Source organism: Oncorhynchus gorbuscha, linkage group LG13 (assembly GCF_021184085.1).
Source record: "Oncorhynchus gorbuscha isolate QuinsamMale2020 ecotype Even-year linkage group LG13, OgorEven_v1.0, whole genome shotgun sequence".
In the NCBI taxonomy this organism is placed as follows: Eukaryota; Metazoa; Chordata; class Actinopteri; order Salmoniformes; family Salmonidae; genus Oncorhynchus; species Oncorhynchus gorbuscha.
The window spans coordinates 37575386-37598325 of record NC_060185.1 but is presented as its reverse complement, the minus strand read 5'-3'; the positions used below and the strand labels follow the sequence as shown (position 1 = coordinate 37598325).

General features: G+C 47.1%; 2 protein-coding genes across 4 annotated transcripts in view; both read left to right on the top strand.

The window, feature by feature from the left end:
* Positions 1–9558, top strand: part of LOC123992827 (calpain-5-like) — a 34082-nt gene extending 24524 nt beyond the window's left edge. For both annotated transcript variants that reach the window (XM_046294379.1, XM_046294380.1), the window contains 8 exons: positions 191–384; positions 4981–5058; positions 5189–5384; positions 5469–5591; positions 5689–5885; positions 7534–7655; positions 7886–8022; positions 8146–9558. In XM_046294379.1, coding sequence (XP_046150335.1) covers positions 191–384; positions 4981–5058; positions 5189–5384; positions 5469–5591; positions 5689–5885; positions 7534–7655; positions 7886–8022; positions 8146–8325 — 1227 coding nt within the window. In that variant the 3' untranslated portion in view covers positions 8326–9558. The remainder of the gene's footprint in view (positions 1–190; positions 385–4980; positions 5059–5188; positions 5385–5468; positions 5592–5688; positions 5886–7533; positions 7656–7885; positions 8023–8145) is intronic.
* Positions 9559–10218: 660 nt separating this feature from the next.
* LOC123992826 (unconventional myosin-VIIa-like) overlaps positions 10219–22940 on the top strand; it is a 68156-nt gene continuing 55434 nt past the window's right edge. The window contains exons 1-2 of one of the 2 annotated variants that reach the window (XM_046294378.1): positions 10219–10443; positions 14509–14579. In XM_046294378.1, coding sequence (XP_046150334.1) covers positions 14562–14579 — 18 coding nt within the window. In that variant the 5' untranslated portion in view covers positions 10219–10443; positions 14509–14561. Of the gene's footprint in view, positions 10444–14508; positions 14580–15784; positions 16037–22940 lie in introns of those variants that run through there. The other variant, XM_046294377.1, reaches the window with a different exon arrangement.

Below are 22940 nucleotides of genomic sequence, written 5' to 3'. Positions count from 1 at the left end.
GCACACACACACACACACACACACACACACACACACACACACACACACACACACACACACACACACACACACACACACACACACACACACACACACACACACACACACACACACACACACACACACACACACACACACACACACATACACACATACACCTAGAATCCTGACCCTTCACCCCTCCCTGCAGGCGGCCAGTTCAGCAGAGATGGAGGCTCGTCTGGCCTGTGGTCTGGTGAAGGGTCATGCCTACGCTGTGACAGACGTTAGAAAAGTCCGGCTGGGCCACGGCCTCATGGCTTACTTCAAGTCCGACAAACTCACAATGATACGACTCCGAAACCCCTGGGGAGAGAAAGAGTGGAACGGTGCCTGGAGCGACAGGTAGGTTTTAAAATGTTATTTACCTTTAGTTTTACAACATGTCCTATTGAGGTCCGAAGACCTCTTTCATAAGGAAGACCTGGCCTGGTAGTGGGGGAGAAGAGTGTGTGCAGAGGTGCAAATTGGGAATGACAGTCGCCATATCCTAGCTAGCTCAACACCAACAATTTAAAATAGGCTACGAAAATGAAATGAAATGAAATGAAATGTATTTATAAAGCCCTTCGTACATCAACTGATATCTCAAAGTGCTGTACAGAAACCCAGCCTAAAACCCCAAACAGCAAGCAATGCAGGTGTAGAAGCACGGTGGCTAGGAAAAACTCCCTAGAAAGGCCAAAACCTAGGAAGAAACCTAGAGAGGAACCAGGCTATGTGGGGTGGCCAGTCCTCTTCTGGCTGTGCCGGGTGGAGATTATAACAGAACATGCCCAAGATGTTCAAATGTTCATAAATGACCAGCATGGTCGAATAATAATAAGGCAGAACAGTTGAAACTGGAGCAGCAGCGTGGACTGGGGACAGCAAGGAGTCATCATGTCAGGTAGTCCTGGGGCATGGTCCTAGGGCTCAGGTCAGTTGAAACTGGAACAGCAGCATGGCCAGGTGGACTGGGGACAGCAAGGAGTCATCATGTCAGGTAGTCCTGGGGCATGGTCCTAGGGCTCAGGTCCTCCAAGAGAGAGAAAGAAAGAAAGAGAAGGAGAGAATTAGAGAACGCACACTTAGATTCACACAGGACACCGAATAGGACAGGAGAAGTACTCCAGATATAACAAACTGACCCCAGCCCCCCCGACACATAAACTACTGCAGCATAAATACTGGAGGCTGAGACAGGAGGGGTCAGGAGACACTGTGGCCCCATCCGAGGACACCCCCGGACAGGGCCAAACAGGAAGGATATAACCCCACCCACTTTGCCAAAGCACAGCCCCCACACCACTAGAGGGATATCTTCAACCACCAACTTACCATCCTGAGACAAGGCTGAGTATAGCCCACAAAGATCTCCGCCACGGCACAACCCAAGGGGGGGGTGCCAACCCAGACAGGATGACCACAACAGTGAATCAACCCACTCAGGTGACGCACCCCCTCCAGGGACGGCATGAGAGAGCCCCAGTAAGCCAGTGACTCAGCCCCTGTAATAGGGTTAGAGGCAGAGAATCCCAGTGGAAAGAGGGGAACCGGCCAGGCAGAGACAGCAAGGGCGGTTCATTGCTCCAGTGCCTTTCCGTTCATCTTCCCACTCCTGGGCCAGACTACACTCAATCATATGACCCACTGAAGAGATGAGTCTTCAGTAAAGACTTAAAGGTTGAGACCGAGTTTGCGTCTCTGACATGGGTAGGCAGACCGTTCCATAAAAATTGAGCTCTATAGGAGAAAGCCCTGCCTCCAGCTGTTTGCTTAGAAATTCTAGGGACAATTAGGAGGCCTGCGTCTTGTGACCGTAGCGTACGTGTAGGTATGAGAGATAGGTAGGAGCAAGCCCATGTAATGCTTTGCAGGTTAGCAGAAAATCATTCAAATCCCAAATTAAAAGGCAAATGCAATTTAGTGGCGTTAACCTTCTGACTTTAGGACCATGTGGATACCTGGGAACTTGGAGGGAACGCTATTTGTATGGCTGGCTGGCTTTATGGAGAGCAGAAGGCAGACATTTTACATGCCCCCAACCAATTGTGTTTTTTTATCTGCGTTGTATTTTTTAAACTAATTTTATACATCATGGTGCCACTACCGTCTCTTATGACTGAAAGAACTGCTAGACATCAGGACTGCGATTACTCACCATGGACTAGCAGAATCCTTTTTCTTCTTTCACGACTCTGACGAGCCCGAGGTGGAGGATATACGGCTCCCTCGGGAACAGGCCTCGACCCCCTTGATCTGCGTGAAGAGGAGGCAGAGAAAGAGAGGCAGGAGAGCGGGCTGCCTTCCTAGAATTCGAAGGCGATCGAGTAAACCACTTCCCTCAATTCTGCTAGCAAACGTGCCATCTTTGGACAATAAAATCGACAAATTACTGGGAAGATTAAACTACCAATGGGATATAAAAACTGTAACATCTTATGCTTCATAGAGTCGTGGCTGAACGACAACAATATCAACATACAGCTGGCTGATTATATGATATACGATGGTAAGACAAGGGGCGGCGGACTATGTATTTTTGTACAATAACAGCTGGTGCATTATATCTAAGAAAGTCTCAAGCTATTGCTACCCTGAGGTTGAGTATATCAATGATAAGCTGTAGACCACACTACCTACCGAGAGAGTTCTCATCTGTATTCTTCGTAACTGTTTACATACCACCTCAGTCAGAGGTTGGCACTAAGATAGCATTGAATGAGCTGTATTCCGCCATAAGCAAACAAGAAAACTTGCGGAAAACTTGTGGTCCCCGGCTCCTAGTAGCCCCGGCTCCTTAAATCAGTTTTACGAAATTTCTATCAGCATGTTAAATGTACAACCAGAGGGAAAAGAACTCTAGACCACCTATACTCTACACACAGAGATGCATACAAAGCTCTCCCTCGCCCTCCATTTGGCAAATCTGACCATAATTCCATCCTCCTGATTGCTGCTTACAAGCCAAAATTAAAGCACGAAGCACCAGTAACTCGATCAATAAAAAAGTGGTCAGATAGTACATACCTCAACCAGAAGCCATGGATTACAGGCAGCATCTGCACTGAGCTAAAGTCTAGAGCTGCCGCTTTCAAGGAGCTGGAAGCTTATAAGACAAATCCCGCTATGCCCTCCGACGAACCATCAAACAGGCAAAGTGTTAATACAGGACTAAGATCGAGTCATACTACACTGGATCTGATGCTCATCGGATGTGGTAGGGCTTGCAAACCATTACAGACTACAAAGGGAAGCACAGCCGAGAGCTGCCCAGTGACACAAGCCTACCAGACGAACTAAACTACTTCTATGCTCGCTTTGAGGCAAATAACACTGAAACATGCATGAGAGCACCAACTGTACAGGAATACTGTGTGATCACGCTCTCCGCAGCCGATGTGAGTAAGATCTTTAGACAGGTCAATATTCACAAGGCCGCAGGGCCAGACTGATTACCAGGAAGTGTACCGCGAGCATGCGCTGACCAACTAGCAAGTGTCTTCGCATTTTCAAAAACTCTCCCTGTCTGAGTCTGTAAAACCAACATGTTTTAAGCAGACCACCATAGTGCCTGTGCACAAGAACACAAAGGTAACCTGCCTAAATGACTACCGCCCCGTAGCACTCACGTCTGTAGCCATGAAGTGCTTTGAAAGGCTGGTCAGGGCTCACATCAACACCATCATCCCAGAAACCCAAGGACACTCCAATTTGCATACCGCCCTAACAGATTCACAGATGATGCAATCTCTATTGCACTCCACACTGCCCTTTCCCACCTGGACAAAAGGAACACCTATGTGAAAATGCTATTAGTTGACTACAGCTTAGCGTTCAACACCATAGTGCCCTCAAAGCTCATCACTACGCTAAGGACCCTGACGGGCCGCCCCCAGGTGGTAAGGGTAGGTAACAACACATCTGCCACGCTGATCCTCAACACAGGGGCCCCTCAGGGGTGTGTGCTCAGCCCCCTCCTGTACTCCCTGTTCACTGCACGACTCCAACACCATCATTCAATTTGCAGATGACACAACAGTGGTAGGCCTGATCACCAACAACAACAAGACAGCCTATAGGGAAGAGGTCGGAGACCTGGCCGTGTGGTGCCAGGACAACAACCTCTCCCTCAACGTGATCAAGACAAAGGAGATGATTGTGGACTACAGGAAAAGGAGGACCGAGCGCGCCCCCATTCTCATCGATGGGGCTGTAGTGGAGCAGGTGGAGAAGTGGAGAAGCTTCTAAACAGCTTCTACCCCCAAGCCATAAGTCTCCTGAACATCTAGTCAAATGGCTATCCAGACAATTTGCATTGCCCCCCTCCACTCTCCACACCACTGCACTCTCTTGTCATCTATGCATAGTCACTTTAATAACTCTACCTACATGTACATACTACCTCATACTACCTCAACTAACTGGTGCCCCCGCACATGGCTTTGGGTCGGTAACTGCTGTTTGACTTGACATGAAACTAAATTAGAGTTGTAAATGTAGCTTTTTTTTGCTGCTTTCCAAATAGAATTTACAGTTTTAAATTGTTTAGAAATCAGTAAATGAGCTTCGATATATAGTTTTTTTTAAATAACCCCAGATGGAGGTGTCTTGATCGGTTCCTGACTCACTGCTCCCTCTGTTGGTTGGGAGAGGGCTTGTTGGCCAACAGGGAAACAGATCTTTAGCACAGATTGATGTGATGGTTCATTCCTCTTAGAATGTTTGTTTTATTTATATCCTGTATCATAGGAAAATTCCAAAAATGATCTCGGCACCAAAAGGTCTATGGGAAACTGTCCATCTGAGCCTCTGATGTTCATGTCTCAGAACCTTGAGTCCCCTACTCTATCAGTTCTGTTCTGGTATCATTATTTCACACAGAACACCCTTCAGAGAAACACTGTGAGCGATAGAGAACCTCTCTGCAACAACTTCTCTCTCTCCTCTCTCTCTCAGCTCAGAGGAGTGGGGGAAGGTGGGTAAGAGTGAAAGAGAGAAGATCGGAGTGATTGTGCAGGACGATGGAGAATTTTGGTGAGTTCGAACCCTTAACCTATGACATCTAGCCATGACCCCTAACCTTTCCTCCACACGGCTGAGAAAATGGATGGCCATAGGATGAAGCTTGATGACTTCCCTTTCCCTCCCCTCAATCCCCACCCAGGATGACATTTGATGACTTCTGTCAGTACTTCAGTGATTTGATCATGTGTCGTCTGATCAACACTTCCTACCTGTCTCTTCACAAGACCTGGGAGGAGGGCTCTCTAAAGGGCGCCTGGCGGAACCATGACGACCCGCTCAGCAACCGCGCCGGGGGCTGCACCAATAACAAACACACTTTCGTACAGAACCCACAGGTAGGGGTAGGGATGGGGGGAGGGCGCGCGTGTGTGTATTAATTTATAGGACTGGTGTGTGTATGTGTGTGTCTCTCCCTGCAGTATGTGTTCAACGTCAAGAAGCCAGAGGATGAGGTGCTGGTATGTCTACAGCAGACAGACAAGAGAGCCAGACCTAAAGAGGGGAAGGGAGAAAACCTGGCTATAGGCTTCGAGATACACCGGGTGAGAAGTGTGTGTGAGAGTGTTATTAATGTGTTAATTAAAATGAATGTGTGTGAAAGTCTTATTAATGTGGTCATTAAAATGATTGTGTGTGTAGGTGGAGTTGAACAGGCAGTACCGTATGCACACTCGGCAGCAGAAGGTGTGTGGGAGTGTGTACATCAACTCCAGGTGTGTGTTCCTACGCTGTTCCCTGAAGGAGGGTCGTTACGTTGTCATACCCACAACCTTTGATCCCGCTCTGGAAGGAGACCTGTTGTTACGCATCTTCACTGACGTCTCCGCTGACTGCAGGTACACCCACTCACTCACCCACCCACTCACCCACCCACCCACTCACCCACCCACTCACCCACCCACCCACTCACCCACCCACTCACTCACCCACCCACTCACTCACTCACCCACCCACTATCTCACTCACCCACCCACTCACTCACTCACTCACCCACCCACCCACTCACCCACCCACTCACCCACTCACCCACCCACTCACTCACTCACTCACCACTCACCACTCACTCACTCACCACCCACCCACTCACTCACCCACCCACCCACTCACACTCACCCACCCACTCACTCACTCACCCACTCACTCCACCCCGACCCACTCACTCACCCACCCACTCACCCACCCACTCACCCACCCACTCACCCACTCACCCACCCACTCACTCACTCACCCACCCACTCACTCACTCACTCACTCACCACCACCCTCACCCACCCACCCACCCACCCCCACCCACTCACTCACCCACCCACTCACTCACCCACCCACTCACCCACCCACTCACCCACTCACCCACCCACTCACCCACCCACCCACTCACTCACTCACTCACTCACTCACCCACCCACCCACCCACCCACCCACCCACCCACCCACCCACCCACCCACCCACTCCCCACCCACCCACTCACCCACTCACCCACCCACTTACTCACCCACCCACCCTCACTCACCCACTCACCCACCCACTCACCCACCCACTCACTCATTCACTCACCCACCCACCCACTCACTCACCCACCCACTCACTCACTCACTCACCACCCACCCACTCACCACTCACTCACCCACCCCCTCACTCACTCACCACTCACCCACCCACCCACCCACTCACCCACCCACCCACTCACTCACCCACCACTCACTCACTCACCACTCACACTCACTCACTCACTCACTCACTCACCACCCACCCACTCACTCACCACTCACCCACCCACTCACTCACCCACTCACCCACCCACCCACCCACTCACCCACCCACTCACCCACCCACCCACTCACTCATCCACTCACCCACCCACTCACCCACCCACCCCCACCCACCCACCCACCCACCCACCCACCCACCCACTCACTCACTCACTCACCCACCCACTCACTCACTCACCCACCCACTCACTCACCCACCCACCCACTCACCCACCCACTCACTCACTCACCCACCCACCCACTCACTCACTCACTCACCCACCCACTCACCCACCCACCCACCCACCCACCCACCCACCCACTCACCCACCCACCCACTCACTCACCCACCCACCCACTCACTCACCCACCCACTCACTCACTCACCACTCACCACTCACTCACCCACCCACTCACTCACTCACTCACTCATTCACTCACCCACCCACTCACCCACCCACTCACCCACCCACTCACTCACTCACCCACCCACCCACTCACTCACCCACCCACCCACCACCCACCCACTCACTCCACTCACTCACTCACTCACCACTCACCACACCACTCACCCACCCACCCACCCACCCACCCACTCACTCACTCACTCACTCACTCACTCACCCACCCACTCACCACCCACCCACCCACCCACTCACTCACTCACTCACTCACTCACTCACTCACTCACTCACTCACTCACTTCATTATCTTGCCCTCTCTCTCCCCCCATAGAGAGTTAACCCTAGATCAGCCAGCCCAGACGTGTTGGTCAGGACTGTGTGGCTTCCCTTCCCTGGTCACTCAGATCCATGTCCACAGAGCAGATGGACTGGCTGGACAAGACTCTGACGGAGGTATACAAACCTTTCTTCTCTCCCTTCTCTGTCCGTTCCCTTTTCTTCTCTGGCCTGGTCCTTTTCATATCTTCTCCTCTCTTCTCCTACTGACAGTCTGTGTGTGTGTGTGTGTGTGTGTGTGTGTGTGTGTGTGTGTGTGTGTGTGTGTGTGTGTGTGTGTGTGTGTGTGTGTGTGTGTGTGTGTGTGTGTGTGTGTGTGTGTGTGTGTGTGTGTGTGTGTGTTGCAGCGTCAGACCCATATGTCATCATTCGTTGTGAGGGGGAAAAGGTTCGTTCTCCGGTCTATAAAAACACCCGCAGCCCAACCTTTGACACCAAGGCTCTATTCTACAGGAAGAGAACTAACCAGCCTATACTGATAGAGGTGAGGAGACTGGGCGGAGTTAAAGTAGGTGGAGTTAAAGTAGAGTGAACATCACAATTTGGGTTGTTTCAATAAGTAACTGTTCTCTCAATTAAAGTCAGTACAACTTTATTCATCCTCCAGGTGTATAACCACAACGTGTTGATGGATTCCTTCCTGGGTCAGGTCAGCTTGACCTCTGACCCAGGCGACCCCCAGCAGGTTACCGTCCACCTGAGGGACAAGGGTAATCACCAAGACAACGACCTCCCAGGCACGCTCACCGTCTCCATGGTGACCAGCAACATTCTCACTAACATCTGACTAACCATCAATCAATCACCAATCTATCAATCAGTGCCTTACTCCCTCCGTCCAATATGAGAGAAGAGCGAAACAGGTGCCAGTAACAGAGTATATGATTGGTCAAGAGGTCCCTTCTGTTTCCATATGTGCTGGAATTGGCAGTATACATGATTACACTGTTCAATATGAACATCATCACTATATGTACTGTATATACTAACTATATGTTTACAGTTTATGTATCTTTAAAGTTGTATTGTTTTGCCAAAGATTTGATCATAAATATCAATTAATTTGCCATTAACCTTATCTGTTGAGGGACCAAAGTTAGGATTCCAGACAGTATTGTGTTGGTTTTTACTGAGTGTAGTACTAGCCCTGGCCACATGGGGGCAACAGAGGACATTTAATCTTCTAGTTCACCTTTCTCATCTAATAACAACTTTAACTTGTGCATAACAGATATATAAATACTTGTTGAGTATTTCAGCTGTATATGTTGTCCGGTTTACATTCATTTACATGGTTTAGTTTTACATTTCAGTCAGCTTTGTACTAGTCTCTTTGAAGTAGCTGAGTTGGTTCTGGGTGCTGAGAGTAGCTACGGACATTTTTATTCTTTAGGGGAGACATTGTTCAAGTTATTTTTGTTAATAACTTTATAATTAAACTTTTACATTTAAAAAAAAAGATTTCTGTCGGTTGTTCTACTTTTATATCATGTTGATTTTCCAGTGGGAGGCCCAATACAGTAGACAGACTAGATTCACTAGAGGAGAAGAGAGATTAAGCTACAGTTTCTAGCCAACACTGTCACTCTTACATTTGACTCTTTACTCAAACACTCAACTCCTCCCTTCATTCCCTTCTTTCTCATTCCCATTGTACTCTTATCATGCTGTATTACCTCCAGTTACTACAGTGCCATGTAGATCATGTTTCAAATCATATCACATTTATCTATAACATTCTCGTCATCATGAGGACTTCCTAACACTGTCATAAGTGTCATAAACAGTCATAATGCCAGTCTCTGTCATGGTGGTGGGTCCTTGTTAGAGAAGGACTGGTTCATCTGAGCAGGCTTGTTTCTTATCTTTATAAGTAAAGGTTTATGATATTTTAATGTACCGCAGGGTGATTTGAAGGCTATTTAATGATTTAGTGTTATACTTCTCTGTTTATTTCTCTTTAAACCTGTTGGCTGGTTTCAATCAAATGTATACTGTAATAAATAGTTAAAACACTGTCTGTCTGGTGCCGGGTCATTCTGTGTCCCTTCCTCCATTTTATCTAGTGTGTGTGGTCCCATTACTCAGCAGAACTCTCTCTTGATAGAGTCCACTATCAACCATGCTGTGTAGAGCGAGAGAGAGTGTGTGACTGTGTGTGCTGTTAGGTTCAGTGAGGTGTGAGGAACACCGATCAATGTGTCTTTCAGAACAGCCTGACCTTTATTACAGCAACACCAATAGAAGCGAGATGTGCTCTCTGTTTCTGTATGTGAAGCAATGCATTCTCTCTGTGTGCATGTTGAATGGTTGTGTGTGTGTGTGTGACCTCCACTACGTTGTGCCTCACTGCCCCCCACTGGGTTTCCTGCCCCCCCCCTCTCTCTCTCGCTCTCTCCCTCTGTCTCTCCCCAGTAACTCTAATTGGGATCAGTGGCAGTGAATGAGCTGGTGTGTCACAGCTAATACCTAGAGAGAGAGAGAGAGAGAGAGAGAGAGAGAGAGAGAGAGAGAGAGAGAGAGAGAGAGAGAGAGAGAGAGAGAGAGAGAGAGAGAGAGAGAGAGAGAGAGAGAGAGAGAGAGAGAGAGAGAGAGAGAGAGAGAGAGAGAGAGAGAGAGAGAGAGAGAGAGAGAGAGAGAGAGAGAGAGAGAGAGAGAGAGAGAGAGAGAGAGAGAGAGAGAGAGCAGGAGCAAGGGAGTCTCTAGTACCTCTACAGTGCAGCAGGTGTCTGACCACCCACTAAGAGAGAGAGAGAGAGAGATTCAGGAAGCACCTCTCTTTCTCTGTCCTGCCTTCATCCATCCACCCCACTGCATTCTGTGGACTTGTCTGAGTGAACATAGACCTGGGACAATCATCTGGAACGAGAGAGAGAGGGGTATAGAAAGAGGACTGTACACAGTGGTAAGAATATACATAGTCAGGAGGCTTAAAGAAGCATGGAGGCTTTGGCTCTTAAAGCTACTTTTTGCTAACATCTCCCTCGTGCGTGTGTGTGTGTGTGTGTGTGTGTGTGTGTGTGTGTGTGTGTGTGTGTGTGTGTGTGTGTGTGTGTGTGTTACAAGGTTAATTGGTGTTGTTTGTCCAGATAACGTGGGAGAGTGTTAGTACAATATTTTTGCTCTATATCTGACACTGTCTAGTCCTAGTATGTGGTTTCAGGGTGTTCACATGGAGAAACATTAATGATTAACTAACCATTGAATCATAGGCATACCTGCCTTGTGTGTGTGTAAGCAGAGCTGATAGAGCCCTCTTTAGCTACTCCCTGTATGTACTGTATCTCAGTTAGAGAATCCTGCCTGCTCCGGGTTGTGGATACTGACTAGTTGCAGAGAGAGACCCTCTACCATCTCTCCTGTCCATCCTTTGACTCGCACAGCTCGTGTTGCATTATCAGCTGTAGAATTATTATTATGTTTTTTTCAATTGCTCTTGCTGCAGCTTAGATGAATGTTCACATGACATTCAGATAACATGTAATGTGCTTATAGGCTCTGCTGTTTCTACCGTCAATTAACTACAGTTACATTACTACCTCTCCTGGAGGGTTAACTGGACTAGCACAGTGCAGTGGGTACTGTATCTGCCTAAGAATTCAGTAACACTTCTCACTTTGGTGATATGTAGCAACAGGAAGCCTTTATAAACATGACATAAAGAATGTATTCTACACGAATGCAACATATCACTACTCTAAGTAAGATGTTACTGTTACCTCTATTGGCACAGTGGGTAGCGAGCCTTGGTCAGAAGTTATTAAGAAATTCAGAGTTTCTGGTTCAACCCCAGAGTTAATTAGCCCCAAACGTAGCTACAAGAGTTTAAATCAGTTCAAATCAGAGGCTTTACATCGCCATAAACTCATTCCATTAGTCTTATTGTGAGCAGATCCTGGCTAGTCATTATACACCCTCTTTACATCTCTGTATCTCTATCTCGCTCTCTTCTATCAGTTGATTGGTTTATCAGTCTGACAGTTTTGGTGTTGCGTGAGAGTGTTGATTAGAATTTAGTTTTAATGGGGGCAATGGGGGGTTAGCCTAATATCCTGCATCCTTTTTCTTGCTGTGCATCTCTCTCTCTCTCTCTCTCTCTCTCTCTCTCTCTCTCTCTCTGACTCTGTCTCCCTGTGTCTCTCTCTCTCTCTCTCTCTGACTCCCTGTGTCTCTCTCTCTCTCTCTCTCTCTCTCTCTCTCTCTCTCTCTCTCTCTCTCTCTCTCTCTCTCTCTCTCTCTCTCTGTCTCCCTGTGTCTCTCTCTCTCTCTCTCTCTCTCTCTCTCTCTCTCTCTCTCTCTCTCTCCCTGTCTCCCTGTGTCTCTCTCTCTCTCTCTCTCTCTCTCTCTCTCTCTCTCTCTCTCTCTCTCTGTCTCCTGTGTCTCTCCCTCCCTGTTGGGTTATTTCAGGAGGTATAGGGTCTTAGGGCGGCAGTATGTACAGCTGAGGGCGGGTTCAATGTACTTTTATAATGGTTCTCTGGAATGTATCTGGCATTGTATTATACTGTGAGTGGGTTTGGCGGTATCCACTAGTGGGTGGGATGGGGTAATATGGTGTTTTTAGTGTACTGACGAGGTCCCAGAGTCGGTCTCTTTGTCTCTCTTCCCCTCTGACCTATAAAACTATAAAAGTCTGTGTCCTCGCTGGTGGAGGCGATGGAATTACAGACAGGCTGTTTCTCAGAAGCCCACACTCAGGTGATCAACAACAATGACTGGCGTCGCCCAGAGAATGAAGGGAATGGATTATATCTCCTTCTTTCCTTCTGCCTCTCCTTCTGTGTCTCTAATTTTCTTTTCATCTCTGTCTTTCTCTCTCTGTTCTGTTCTCTCTCTCTCTCTCTCTCTCTCTCTCTCTCTCTCTCTCTCTCTCTCTCTCTCTCTCTCTCTCTCTCTCTCTCTCTCTCTCTCTCTCTCTCTCTCTCTCTCTCTCTGTGTGTGTGTGTGTGTGTGTGTGTGTGTGTGTGTGTGTGTGTGTGTGTGTGTGTGTGTGTGTGTGTGTGTGTGTGTGTGTGTGTGTGTGTGTGTGTGTGTGTGTGTGTGTGTGTGTGTGTGTGTGTGTGTGTGTGTGTGTGTGTGTACAAGAAGAAGTATATATTCATGTTTTCCAGAATTGCTGTTCTATATCTGTGTTTTCATATTCAAACACGTTCATACACACAACTTACGCTCGGTCTCCCTGGCTGTAACCTTTGTCCCAGACCTCTGCTGTGGTAATTAGATGCTAAAATATTGATGGAGAGACGTTCGCCTTCCTAATCCTACCGCACGTGTTTGTGTGTGTGTTTATGTGTGTGTTCTCATCAATGGTTTAATCAGAGAGGCTCGGGGGCACAGAGCTGACATCTATTTACTGCAGTAAATTAACCAATAAATGGCATTTTCCTGTCTCCCCCAAACATCCCTCCCCTCCCCTTAAACCTCACTCTCTCTCTCCCCCAACTTTCCCTATGTCCCCCAAACATCCCTCCCTCTCCCCAACCCAACTCTTCCCGTCTCACCCCTCCCCCTAAACCTTCCTCTCTCCCCCTAACCCCCATTGTCTCCCCCAAAATTCCCTCCCCCCAACTCACTGTCTTCTCCTACTGTGTGTGTGTAGCAGGAAGGGTGTGTCAAAACCTTAAAGTAAAGTATAATTAGGGGGATGAATAATTGACTAGGTCTAAAACACAGTGGCAGAGTTGGGAATGAGGTTAGGACACTGGTCGGTCATGGAGGACCTTTGAGTGGTGTGTGTAAGTGGATGAAGGATGTGGTGGTGTGTGTGTTTTATGCAGTGAGAATGTACATTGAATTTGTATGAGTGGCCAACTTCAATACAAAGGCAGTTTCAGTTTGAATTAATATGCAAATGAGAATGTTGTTGGTCATTTTCCAGAGCAGCCGACTGACTGGCTGACTGTGTCTCAAATGGCACCCTATTCCCTATAAATTGAACTACCTTTGACCAGAACCCTATGGGCCCTGGTCAAAAGTATTGCACAGTATAGGTGTCATTTGGGACACACCCACTGTTACTCACTTTGTCATTATGACTTGATGGCTGCCTGAGTTGCTAGCTGCTAACCAGATCCTTTCTCTCTGTCTCTCCTCTCTCTCTCTGTCCCTGTCTCTCCTTTCTCTCTGTCCCTGTCTCTCCTTTCTCTCTGTCTCTCCTCTCTCTCTGTCTCCCCTCTCTCTCTGTCTCCCCTCTCTCTCTGTCCCTGTCTCTCCTCTCTCTCTGTCTCCCCTCTCTCTCTGTCCCTGTCTCTCCTCTCTCTCTGTCTCCCCTCTCTCTCTCTGTCCCTGTCTCTCCTCTCTCTCTGTCTCCCCTCTCTCTCTCTGTCCCTGTCTCTCCTTTCTCTCTGTCTCTCCTCTCTCTCTGTCTCCCCTCTCTCTCTCTGTCCCTGTCTCTCCTTTCTCTCTGTCTCTCTGTCTCCCCCCTCTCTCTGTCTCCCCTCTCTCTCTGTCCCTGTCTCTCCTCTCTCTCTATCTCCCCTCTCTCTCTGTCCCTGTCTCTCCTCTCTCTCTGTCTCCCCTCTCTCTCTGTCCCTGTCTCTCCTCTCTCTGTCTCTCCTCTCTCTCTGTCTCTCCTCTCTCTCTGTCTCTCCTCTCTCTCTGTCCCTGTCTCTCCTCTCTCTCTGTCTCCCCTCTCTCTCTCTCTGTCCCTGTCTCCCCTCTCTCTCTGTCCCTGTCTCTCCTCTCTCTCTGTCTCTCCTCTCTCTCTGTCTCCCCTCTATCTCTGTCCCTGTCCCTCCTCTCTCTGTGTCTCTCCTCTCTCTCTGGCCCTGTCTCTCCTCTCTCTCTGTCTCCCCTCTCTCTCTGTCCCTGTTTCTCCTCTCTCTCTGTCTCTCCTCTCTCTCTGTCCCTGTCTCTCCTCTCTATCTGTCTCCCCTCTCTCTCTGTCCCTGTCTCTCCTCTCTCTCTGTCTCTCCTCTCTCTCTGTCTCCCCTCTCTCTCTGTCCCTGTCTCTCCTCTCTCTCTGTCTCAGGGTGGACACCTGGAGACGTCTGATGTCCAGGCATAAGCTCAGAAACCAGAGTCATGGTCATTCTGCAGCAGGTAAAAGAACACACACACACACACACACACACACACACACACACACACACACACACACACACACACACACACACACACACACACACACACACACACACACACACACACACACACACACACACACACACACACACACACACACACACACACACACACACACACACACACTCAATCTTTCTGGTATGTTTCTGAGGGGAACAACACAGGCGCTTTTCCGTTCCATTACAGGAGTGTCAGGTGTGTGTGTGTGTGTGAATGTGTGCTTGAATGTGCATAGTGTGTGTGAATGTGTGCTTGAATGTGCATAGTGTGTGTGTGTGAATGTGTGCTTGAATGTGCATAGTGTGTGTGAATGTGTGCTTGAATGTGCATAGTGTGTGTGTGTGAATGTGTGCTTGAATGTGCATAGTGTGTGTGTGTGAATGTGTGCTTGAATGTGCATAGTGTGTGTGTGTGTGTGAATGTGTGCTTGAATGTGCATAGTGTGTGTGTGTGAATGTGTGCTTGAATGTGCATAGTGTGTGTGTGTGAATGTGTGCTTGAATGTGCATAGTGTGTGTGTGTGTGTGAATGTGTGCTTGAATGTGCATAGTGTGTGTGTGTGTGAATGTGTGCTTGAATGTGCATAGTGTGTGTGTGTGAATGTGTGCTTGAATGTGCATAGTGTGTGTGTGTGTGTGAATGTGTGCTTGAATGTGCATAGTGTGTGTGTGTGTGTGAATGTGTGCTTGAATGTGCATAGTGTGTGTGTGTGAATGTGTGCTTGAATGTGCATAGTGTGTGTGTGTGAATGTGTGCTTGAATGTGCATAGTGTGTGTGTGTGTGAATGTGTGCTTGAATGTGCATAGTGTGTGTGTGTGAATGTGTGCTTGAATGTGCATAGTGTGTGTGTGTGAATGTGTGCTTGAATGTGCATAGTGTGTGTGTGTGTCTCGGTCTTCTTGATGTCCAGTAAATGTGGTGTTCGACTCGTCAGCCTTTCTGATCGTCTAATCACCCCTGACAATGGCTCCTCTTCAGCTGAACAGGCCCCTTCACATGCACACACACAGACACACACACACAACTCTCAGCAGAGAACCAGAGAGAGAGAAAGAAAGGGAGTGAGAAAGAGAGAAGGGGTGGGGAGCCAGGGGCAGCGGGAAGGAGAGGGGTCTGTGGAGAAAGTTGAGCAGGTCTACAGACGGTTGGGAGATTCTCAGACAGGCAGAAGCCCAGAAGAAGGAGCTAAAATTGTCTAACAGTGAAGTACTGAGAATCTTGTGAAGAGATCAATAGGAGGCCACGCTAGCAGCCAGAGGAATGTTGCTGAGAGAGGGACAGATGGAACACACACACAGCCTAATATGAGTTTACCATGGCGCGATTAGCGATGACTTCAGCAGAGCCTTGGCCAACCGAAGGCTGGGACAGCAGTGTCCGTCGCCTCAGCTACATATGCCCCACCCTCATACAGGTAACCATAACTACCCTCATGTAGGTACTGTTACCATGGACACAGTAGCCATCAGACCTGGGTCAAGCACTGTGAAAAACTGGCAGAGTTAGCACTCTTGTGACTAATCAAGCTAAACCAAGCTCAGCTAGTCACAACTTAATGGTGCCAGGTGTAGTTTATGTTGTAGTTTATGGTGACAGTGTGTTGTCACCATGATAACAGTGCGCTTGTTCAGTGATGTTGTTATTGTCGTGTTCTGCTCACATTCCTCCCTGATGAGAGACTGGCATCCATTCATCTCTCTCTCATGACCAAACACAATAGAGAGGACAGGGGGAGGAGGTGTGTGTGTGTGTGTGTGTGTGTGTGTGTGTGTGTGTGTGTGTGTGTGTGTGTGTGTGTGTGTGTGTGTGTGTGTGTGTGTGTGTGTGTGTGTGTGTGCCTGGTAACTAATGAGTGTGAGAGAGATCACTCTGTACAGGGGGTGTTGGGGGGCTTACACATGAGTATGGTATCTGTATTGAGAGAGGGTGTGTGTGTGTGTGTGTGTGTGTGTGTGTGTGTGTGTGTGTGTGTGTGTGTGTGTGTGTGTGTGTGTGTGTGTGTGTGTGTGTGTGTGTGTGTGTTAGACTGGCAATAAAAGTGTTAGAAGTGTGTGCTGGATGTCTTGAGTGTTTTTAGTTGATTTATGCTATGTTCATTGTTAATTGAAGCAGAAAACAGAGTGCTGGCTGGATTTATTGACCAGTGTTGATTGGTGTCAAGTGTCTGTTCAATCAGCCAATCAATAGCTTTCGCTGTGACCTTTGACTATCTAAATGAAAATGAGCTGAAGACTCATTGCCTGTGTAAATCAGCTATTATCGTGACATCACACGGGATGCATTCCATATAGCACCCTATTCCCTTTACCGTGCACTATTCTATACTGAACTATTCTATGCTGAACTATTCTATACTGAACTATTCTATGCTGAACTATTCTATACTGAACTATTCTATACTGAACTATTCTATACTGAACTATTCTATACTGAACTATTCTATACTGAACTATTCTATACTGAACTATTCTATGCTGAACTATTCTATACTGAACTATTCTATACTGAACTATTCTATACTGAACTATTCTATACTGAACTATTCTATACTGAACTATTCTATGCTGAACTATTCTATACTGAACTATTCTATACTGAACTATTCTATACTGAACTATTCTATACTGAACTATTCTATACTGAACTATTCTATACTGAACTATTCTATACTGAACTATTCTATACTGAACAAAAAAAATGTATGCAACATGTAAGTTGCTGGTCACATGTTAATGAGCTGAAATAAAAGATCCCAGAAATTGTCCATACTCACAAAAAGCTTATTTGTCTCAAATTTTATGCACACATGTGTTTACATCCCTGTTAGTAAGCAATTTATCCTTTGTCAAGATAATGCATCCACCTGACAGGTGTGGCATATCAAGTAGCTGATTAAACAGCATGATCATTACACAGGTGCAGCTTTGTCACAGAGCACAATGCAACAGATGTCTCAAGGTTTGAGGGAGGGTGCAATTGGCATGCTGACTGCAGGAATGTCCACAAGAGCTGTTGCCAGATAATTGTATGTTCATTTCTCTACCATAAGCTGCCTCAAATGTTGTTTTAGAGAATTTGACAGTACGTCCAACCGGCGTCACAACCACAGACATCACGTGTAACCACGCCAACCAGGACCACATCCGGCTTCTTCACCAGGGGGGTGCTGAGGAGTATTTATGTCTGTAATAAAGCCCTTTTGTGGGGGAAAAAATATATTCTGATTGGCTTGGCCTGACCTATGCCCTCCCAGGCCCACCCATGTGCCCCTGTCCAGTCATGGGAAATCCATAGACTAGGGCCTAATGAATTTACTGAAATTGACTGATTTCCTTATACAGTGGGACAAAAAAGTATTTAGTCAGCCACCAATTGTGCAAGTTCTCCCACTTAAAAAGATGAGAGAGGCCTGTAATTTTCATCATAGGTACACTTCAACTATGACAGACAAAATGAGAAGAAATAAAATCCAGAAAATCACATTGTAGGATTTTTAATGAATTTATTTGCAAATTATGGTGGAAAATAAGTATTTGGTCAATAACAAAAGTTTATCTCAACACCTTGTTATATACCCTTTGTTTGCAATGACAGAGGCCAAACGTTTTCTGTAAGTCTCACACACTGTTGCTGGCCCATTCCTCCATGCAGATCTCCTCTAGAGCAGTGATGTTTTGGGGCTGTTGCTGGGCAACATGGACTTTCAACTCCCTCCAAAGATTTTCTATGGGGTTGAGATCTGGAGACTGGCTAGGCCACTCCAGGACCTTGAAATGCTTCTTACGAAGCCACTCCTTCGTTGCCCGGGCGGTGTGTTTGGGATCATTGTCATGCTGAAAGACCCAGCCACGTTTCGTCTTCAATGCCCTTGAAGGAGGTATTCACTCAAAATCTCACGATACATGGCCCCTTCATTCTTTCCTTTACACGGATCAGTCGTCCTGGTCCCTTTGCAGAAAAACAGCCCCAAAGCATGATGTTTCCACCCCCATGCTTCACAGTAGGTATGGTGTTCTTTGGATGAATCTCAGCATTCCTTGTCCTCCAAACACGACGAGTTGAGTTTTTACCAAAAAGTTATATTTTGGTTTCATCTGACCATATGACATTCTCCCAATCTTCTTCTGGATCATCCAAATGCTCTCTAGCAAACTTCAGACAGGCCTGGACATGTACTGGCTTAAGCAGGGGGACACGTCTGGCACTGCAGGATTTGAGTCCCTGGCGGCGTAGTGTGTTACTGATGGTAGGCTTTGTTACTTTGGTCCCAGCTCTCTGCAGGTCATTCACTAGGTCCCCCCGTGTGGTTCTGGGATTTTTGCTCACCGTTCTTGTGATCATTTTGACCCCACGGGGTGAGATCTTGCGCGGAGCCCCAGATCGAGGGAGATTATCAGTGGTCTTGTATGTCTTCCATTTCCTAATAATTGCTCCCACAGTTGATTTCTTCAAAACAAGCTGCTTACCTATTGCAGATTCAGTCTTCCCAGCCTGGTGCAGATCTACAATTTTGTTTCTGATGTCCTTTGACAACTCTTTGGTCTTGGCCATAGTGGAGTTTGGAGTGTGACTGTTTGAGGTTGTGGACAGGTGTCTTTTATACTGATAACAAGTTCAAACAGGTGCCATTAATACAGGTAACGAGTGGAGGACAGAGGAGCCACTGAAAGAAGAAGTTACAGGTCTGTGAGAGCCAGAAATCTTGCTTTTTTGTAGGTGGCCAAATACTTATTTTCCACCATAATTTGCAAATATATTCATTAAACATCCTACAATGTGATTTTCTGGATTGTGTCTGTCATAGTTGAAGTGTACCTATGATGAAAATTACAGGCCTCTCTCATCTTTTTAAGTGGGAGAACTTGCACAATTGGTGGCTGACTAAATACTTTTTTGCCCCACTGTATGAACTGTAACTCAGCAAAATCTTTGAAATTGTTGCATGTTGTGTTTATATTTTTGTTCAGTATAATTGTGACTGGAGCCCCTATGGGAACTGGTCAAAAGTAGTACACTTGGGAATATGGTGCCATTTGGTTACGCAGATAGTGACTCTTGGCTTCGAAGTTTACACCCTAAAAATACATGTAGTGGTTTGGACCAATGTTAATCTGGTCATTGCTTATGCTGGAGTTAATTGCTTATGTTGAAACTGTCCAACAAGCTTTCTTTACCCTTAACCTTGTTCTGAACACCATCAAAACAAAGGTCATGTGGTTTGGTAAGAAGAATGCCCCTCTTCCCACCGGTGTGATTACTACCTCTGAGGGTTTAATCTAGACTTGGTTTCCTCGTAATTGCTCCTCTTTCACCCCAGCTGCCAAACTAACCCTGATTCAGATTACCGTCCTTCCCATGCTAGATTACGGGGACATCATTTATAGATCGGCAGGTAAGGGTGCTCTCGAACAACTAGATGTTCTTTACCATTCGGCCATCAGATTTGCCACCAATGCTCCTTATAGGACACATCACTGCACTCTATTCCCCTCTGTAAACTGGTCATCTCTGTATACCCGTCGCAAGACCCGCTGGTTGATGCTTATTTATAAAACCCTCTTAGGCCTCACCCCCCCATATCTGAGATATCTACTGCAGCCCTCATCCTCCACATACAACACCCGTTCTGCCAGTCACATTCTGTTAAAGGTCCCCAAAGCACACACATCCCTGGGTCGCTCCTCTTTTCAGTTCGCTGCAGCTAGCGACTGGAACGAGCAGCAACAAACACTCAAACTGGACACTTTTATCTCAATCTCTTAATTCAAAGACTCAATCATGGACACTCTTACTGGCGGTTGTGGCTACTTTGCGTGATGGATTGTGGTCTCTACCTTCTTGCCCTTTGTGCTCTTGTCTGTACCATGTTGTGTGCCGCTACTATGTTGGTTTCTCTTTATGTAGCGTTGTAGTAGTGTTATTTCTAATCTCAGCCCCCGTCCCCACAGGAGGCCTTTTTGCCTTTTGGTAGGCCGTCATTGTAAATAAGAATGTGTTCTTAACTGACTTGCCTAGTTAAATAAAGGTTCAATTAGAAAAAGTAAAAAAATGATCATAGTCATATGAGCTGTGGTTTGTGGTGTAATACCTACTGAAAACCACTGGAGGCCAGGATGGTACCTGGTCTTCTCTGGAGGGAGGGTCTGTCAGGTAGGAAAGGGTTGTTGTGTGTCTCCTCTCCTCGCCCTGTGTGTTTGTCTGTGTTCGTTATGGGTAGTATGTGTCTCTAATAACAGCAGCCACATCTCTCAGCGAATTATTGACTGGACTGGGGAGAATCGGGTAGCTTCAGCTCAATATGGCTACCGGAGTATTTGCGAGTGAGTGTGTCAAAAGGAAAGTAGTAGGTGTGTGGAAAGGAGTGGGTGTGTCTAAAGGAAGATAGTGGGCGTGTGGAAAGGAGTGGGTGTGTCTAAAGGAAGATAGTGGGCGTGTGGAAAGGAGTGGGTGTGTCTAAAGGAAGATAGTGGGTGTGTGGAAAGGAGTGGGTGTGTCTAAAGGAAGATAGTGGGCGTGTGGAAAGGAGTGGGTGTGTCTAAAGGAAGATAGTGGGCGTGTGGAAAGGAGTGGGTGTGTCTAAAGGAAGATAGTGGGCGTGTGGAAAGGAGTGGGTGTGTCTAAAGGAAGATAGTGGGTGTGTGGTAAGGAGTGGGTGTGTCTAAAGGAAGATAGTGGGTGTGTGGAAAGGAGTGGGTGTGTCTAAAGGAAGATTGTGGGCGTGCAACTACCGTACTTTGAGCTACCATACCACGAAAGTTTGAACTTCTATTTTAAAGCTGATGAGAGTGTCAAGATCGTTTGTAGAATTAACGGACCAAGGTGCAGCATACGTAGAGTTCCACATGTTTATTAAATGAAACTCACAAAACAATAAACAGCAAACGAAACGTGCAGCAAATGCAGTGCTCCCAGGCAACTACACAACAACAAGATCCCACAAAAACGCAGTGGGAAAAGGCTGCCTAAATATGATCCCCAATTAGAGACAACGATAGACAGCTGCCTCTGATTGGGAACCATACCAGGCCAACATAGAAATACAAAAACTAGAGTACCCACCCTAGTCACACCCCGACCTAACCAAATTAGAGAATACAAGGCTCTCTAAGGTCAGGGTGTGACAGTACTGATGATGGGTGTACTGTTGCTTCATACGTTGTATGCCTGTGCTTACTGTGACTGTCACCCTGATACTAGGCAACTATTGTACTTCCCACGCCATTGCCGGACAGTAGTGCTTATCAAGATGAGGCGAAGGGCACAATGTCCTGGTGTTGTTGCTCTTCATGCCCTCCCCATTGAGAGTAGTATGTGCATGTATCAAGGTGACATCTAGATGGTTATCAATATTAATTCATGTAGTCCGCTATCCTACTTAAAATAAAATCATGGGATGGGAAAAAATCCATTATTCCTACTGTGTATCATGGTCAGGTCTTACGCCTCGATCACACCGACAGAGTCATGGCGCAAAGTGGTATACAGCATCATCTGGATATGTGTGTAACAAATGTTCCACATTCACCTTCTGCTACCATTTCTGTAAAGCCGTCTACGCATACAGTTTGATGCATCCGTAAACACGGGCACCCTCATAGATATCATCCTGAACAACCTGCCCTCCAAATACACCTCTGCTGTCTTCAACCAGGATCTCAGCGATCACTGCCTCATTGCCTGCGTCCGTAATGGATCCGCAGTCAAACAACCACCCCTCATCATTGTCAAACGCTCCCTAAAACATTTCAGCGAGTAGGCCTTTCTAATCGACCTGGCCTGGGGATCCTGGAAGGATATTGACCTCATTCCGTCAGTAGAGGATGCCTGGTTATTCTTTAAAAGTGCTTTCCTCACCATCTTAAATAAGCATGCCCGATTCAAAAAATGTAGTGCCAGGAACAGATGTAGCCCTTGGTTTTCTCCAGACCTGTCTGCCCTTGACCAGCACAAAAACATCCTGTGGCGCACTGCATTAGCATTGAATAGCCCCCGCGATATGCAGATTTTCAGGGAAGTTAGGAACCAATATACAGAGGCAGTTAGGAAAGCAAAGGCTAGTTTTTTCAAACATACATTCGCATCCTGTAGCACCAACTCCAAAAAGTTCTGAGACACTGTAAAGTCCATGGAGAATAAGAAACACTGTCAACACCGATAAATCCACGATAATTGAGAATTTCAATAAGCATTTTTCTACAGCTGGCCATGCTTTCCACCTGCTACCCCGGTCAACAGCCCTGCACCCCCCACAGCAACTTGCCCAAGCCTCCCCCACTTCTCCTTCACCCAAATCGAGATAGCTGATGTTCTGAAAGAGC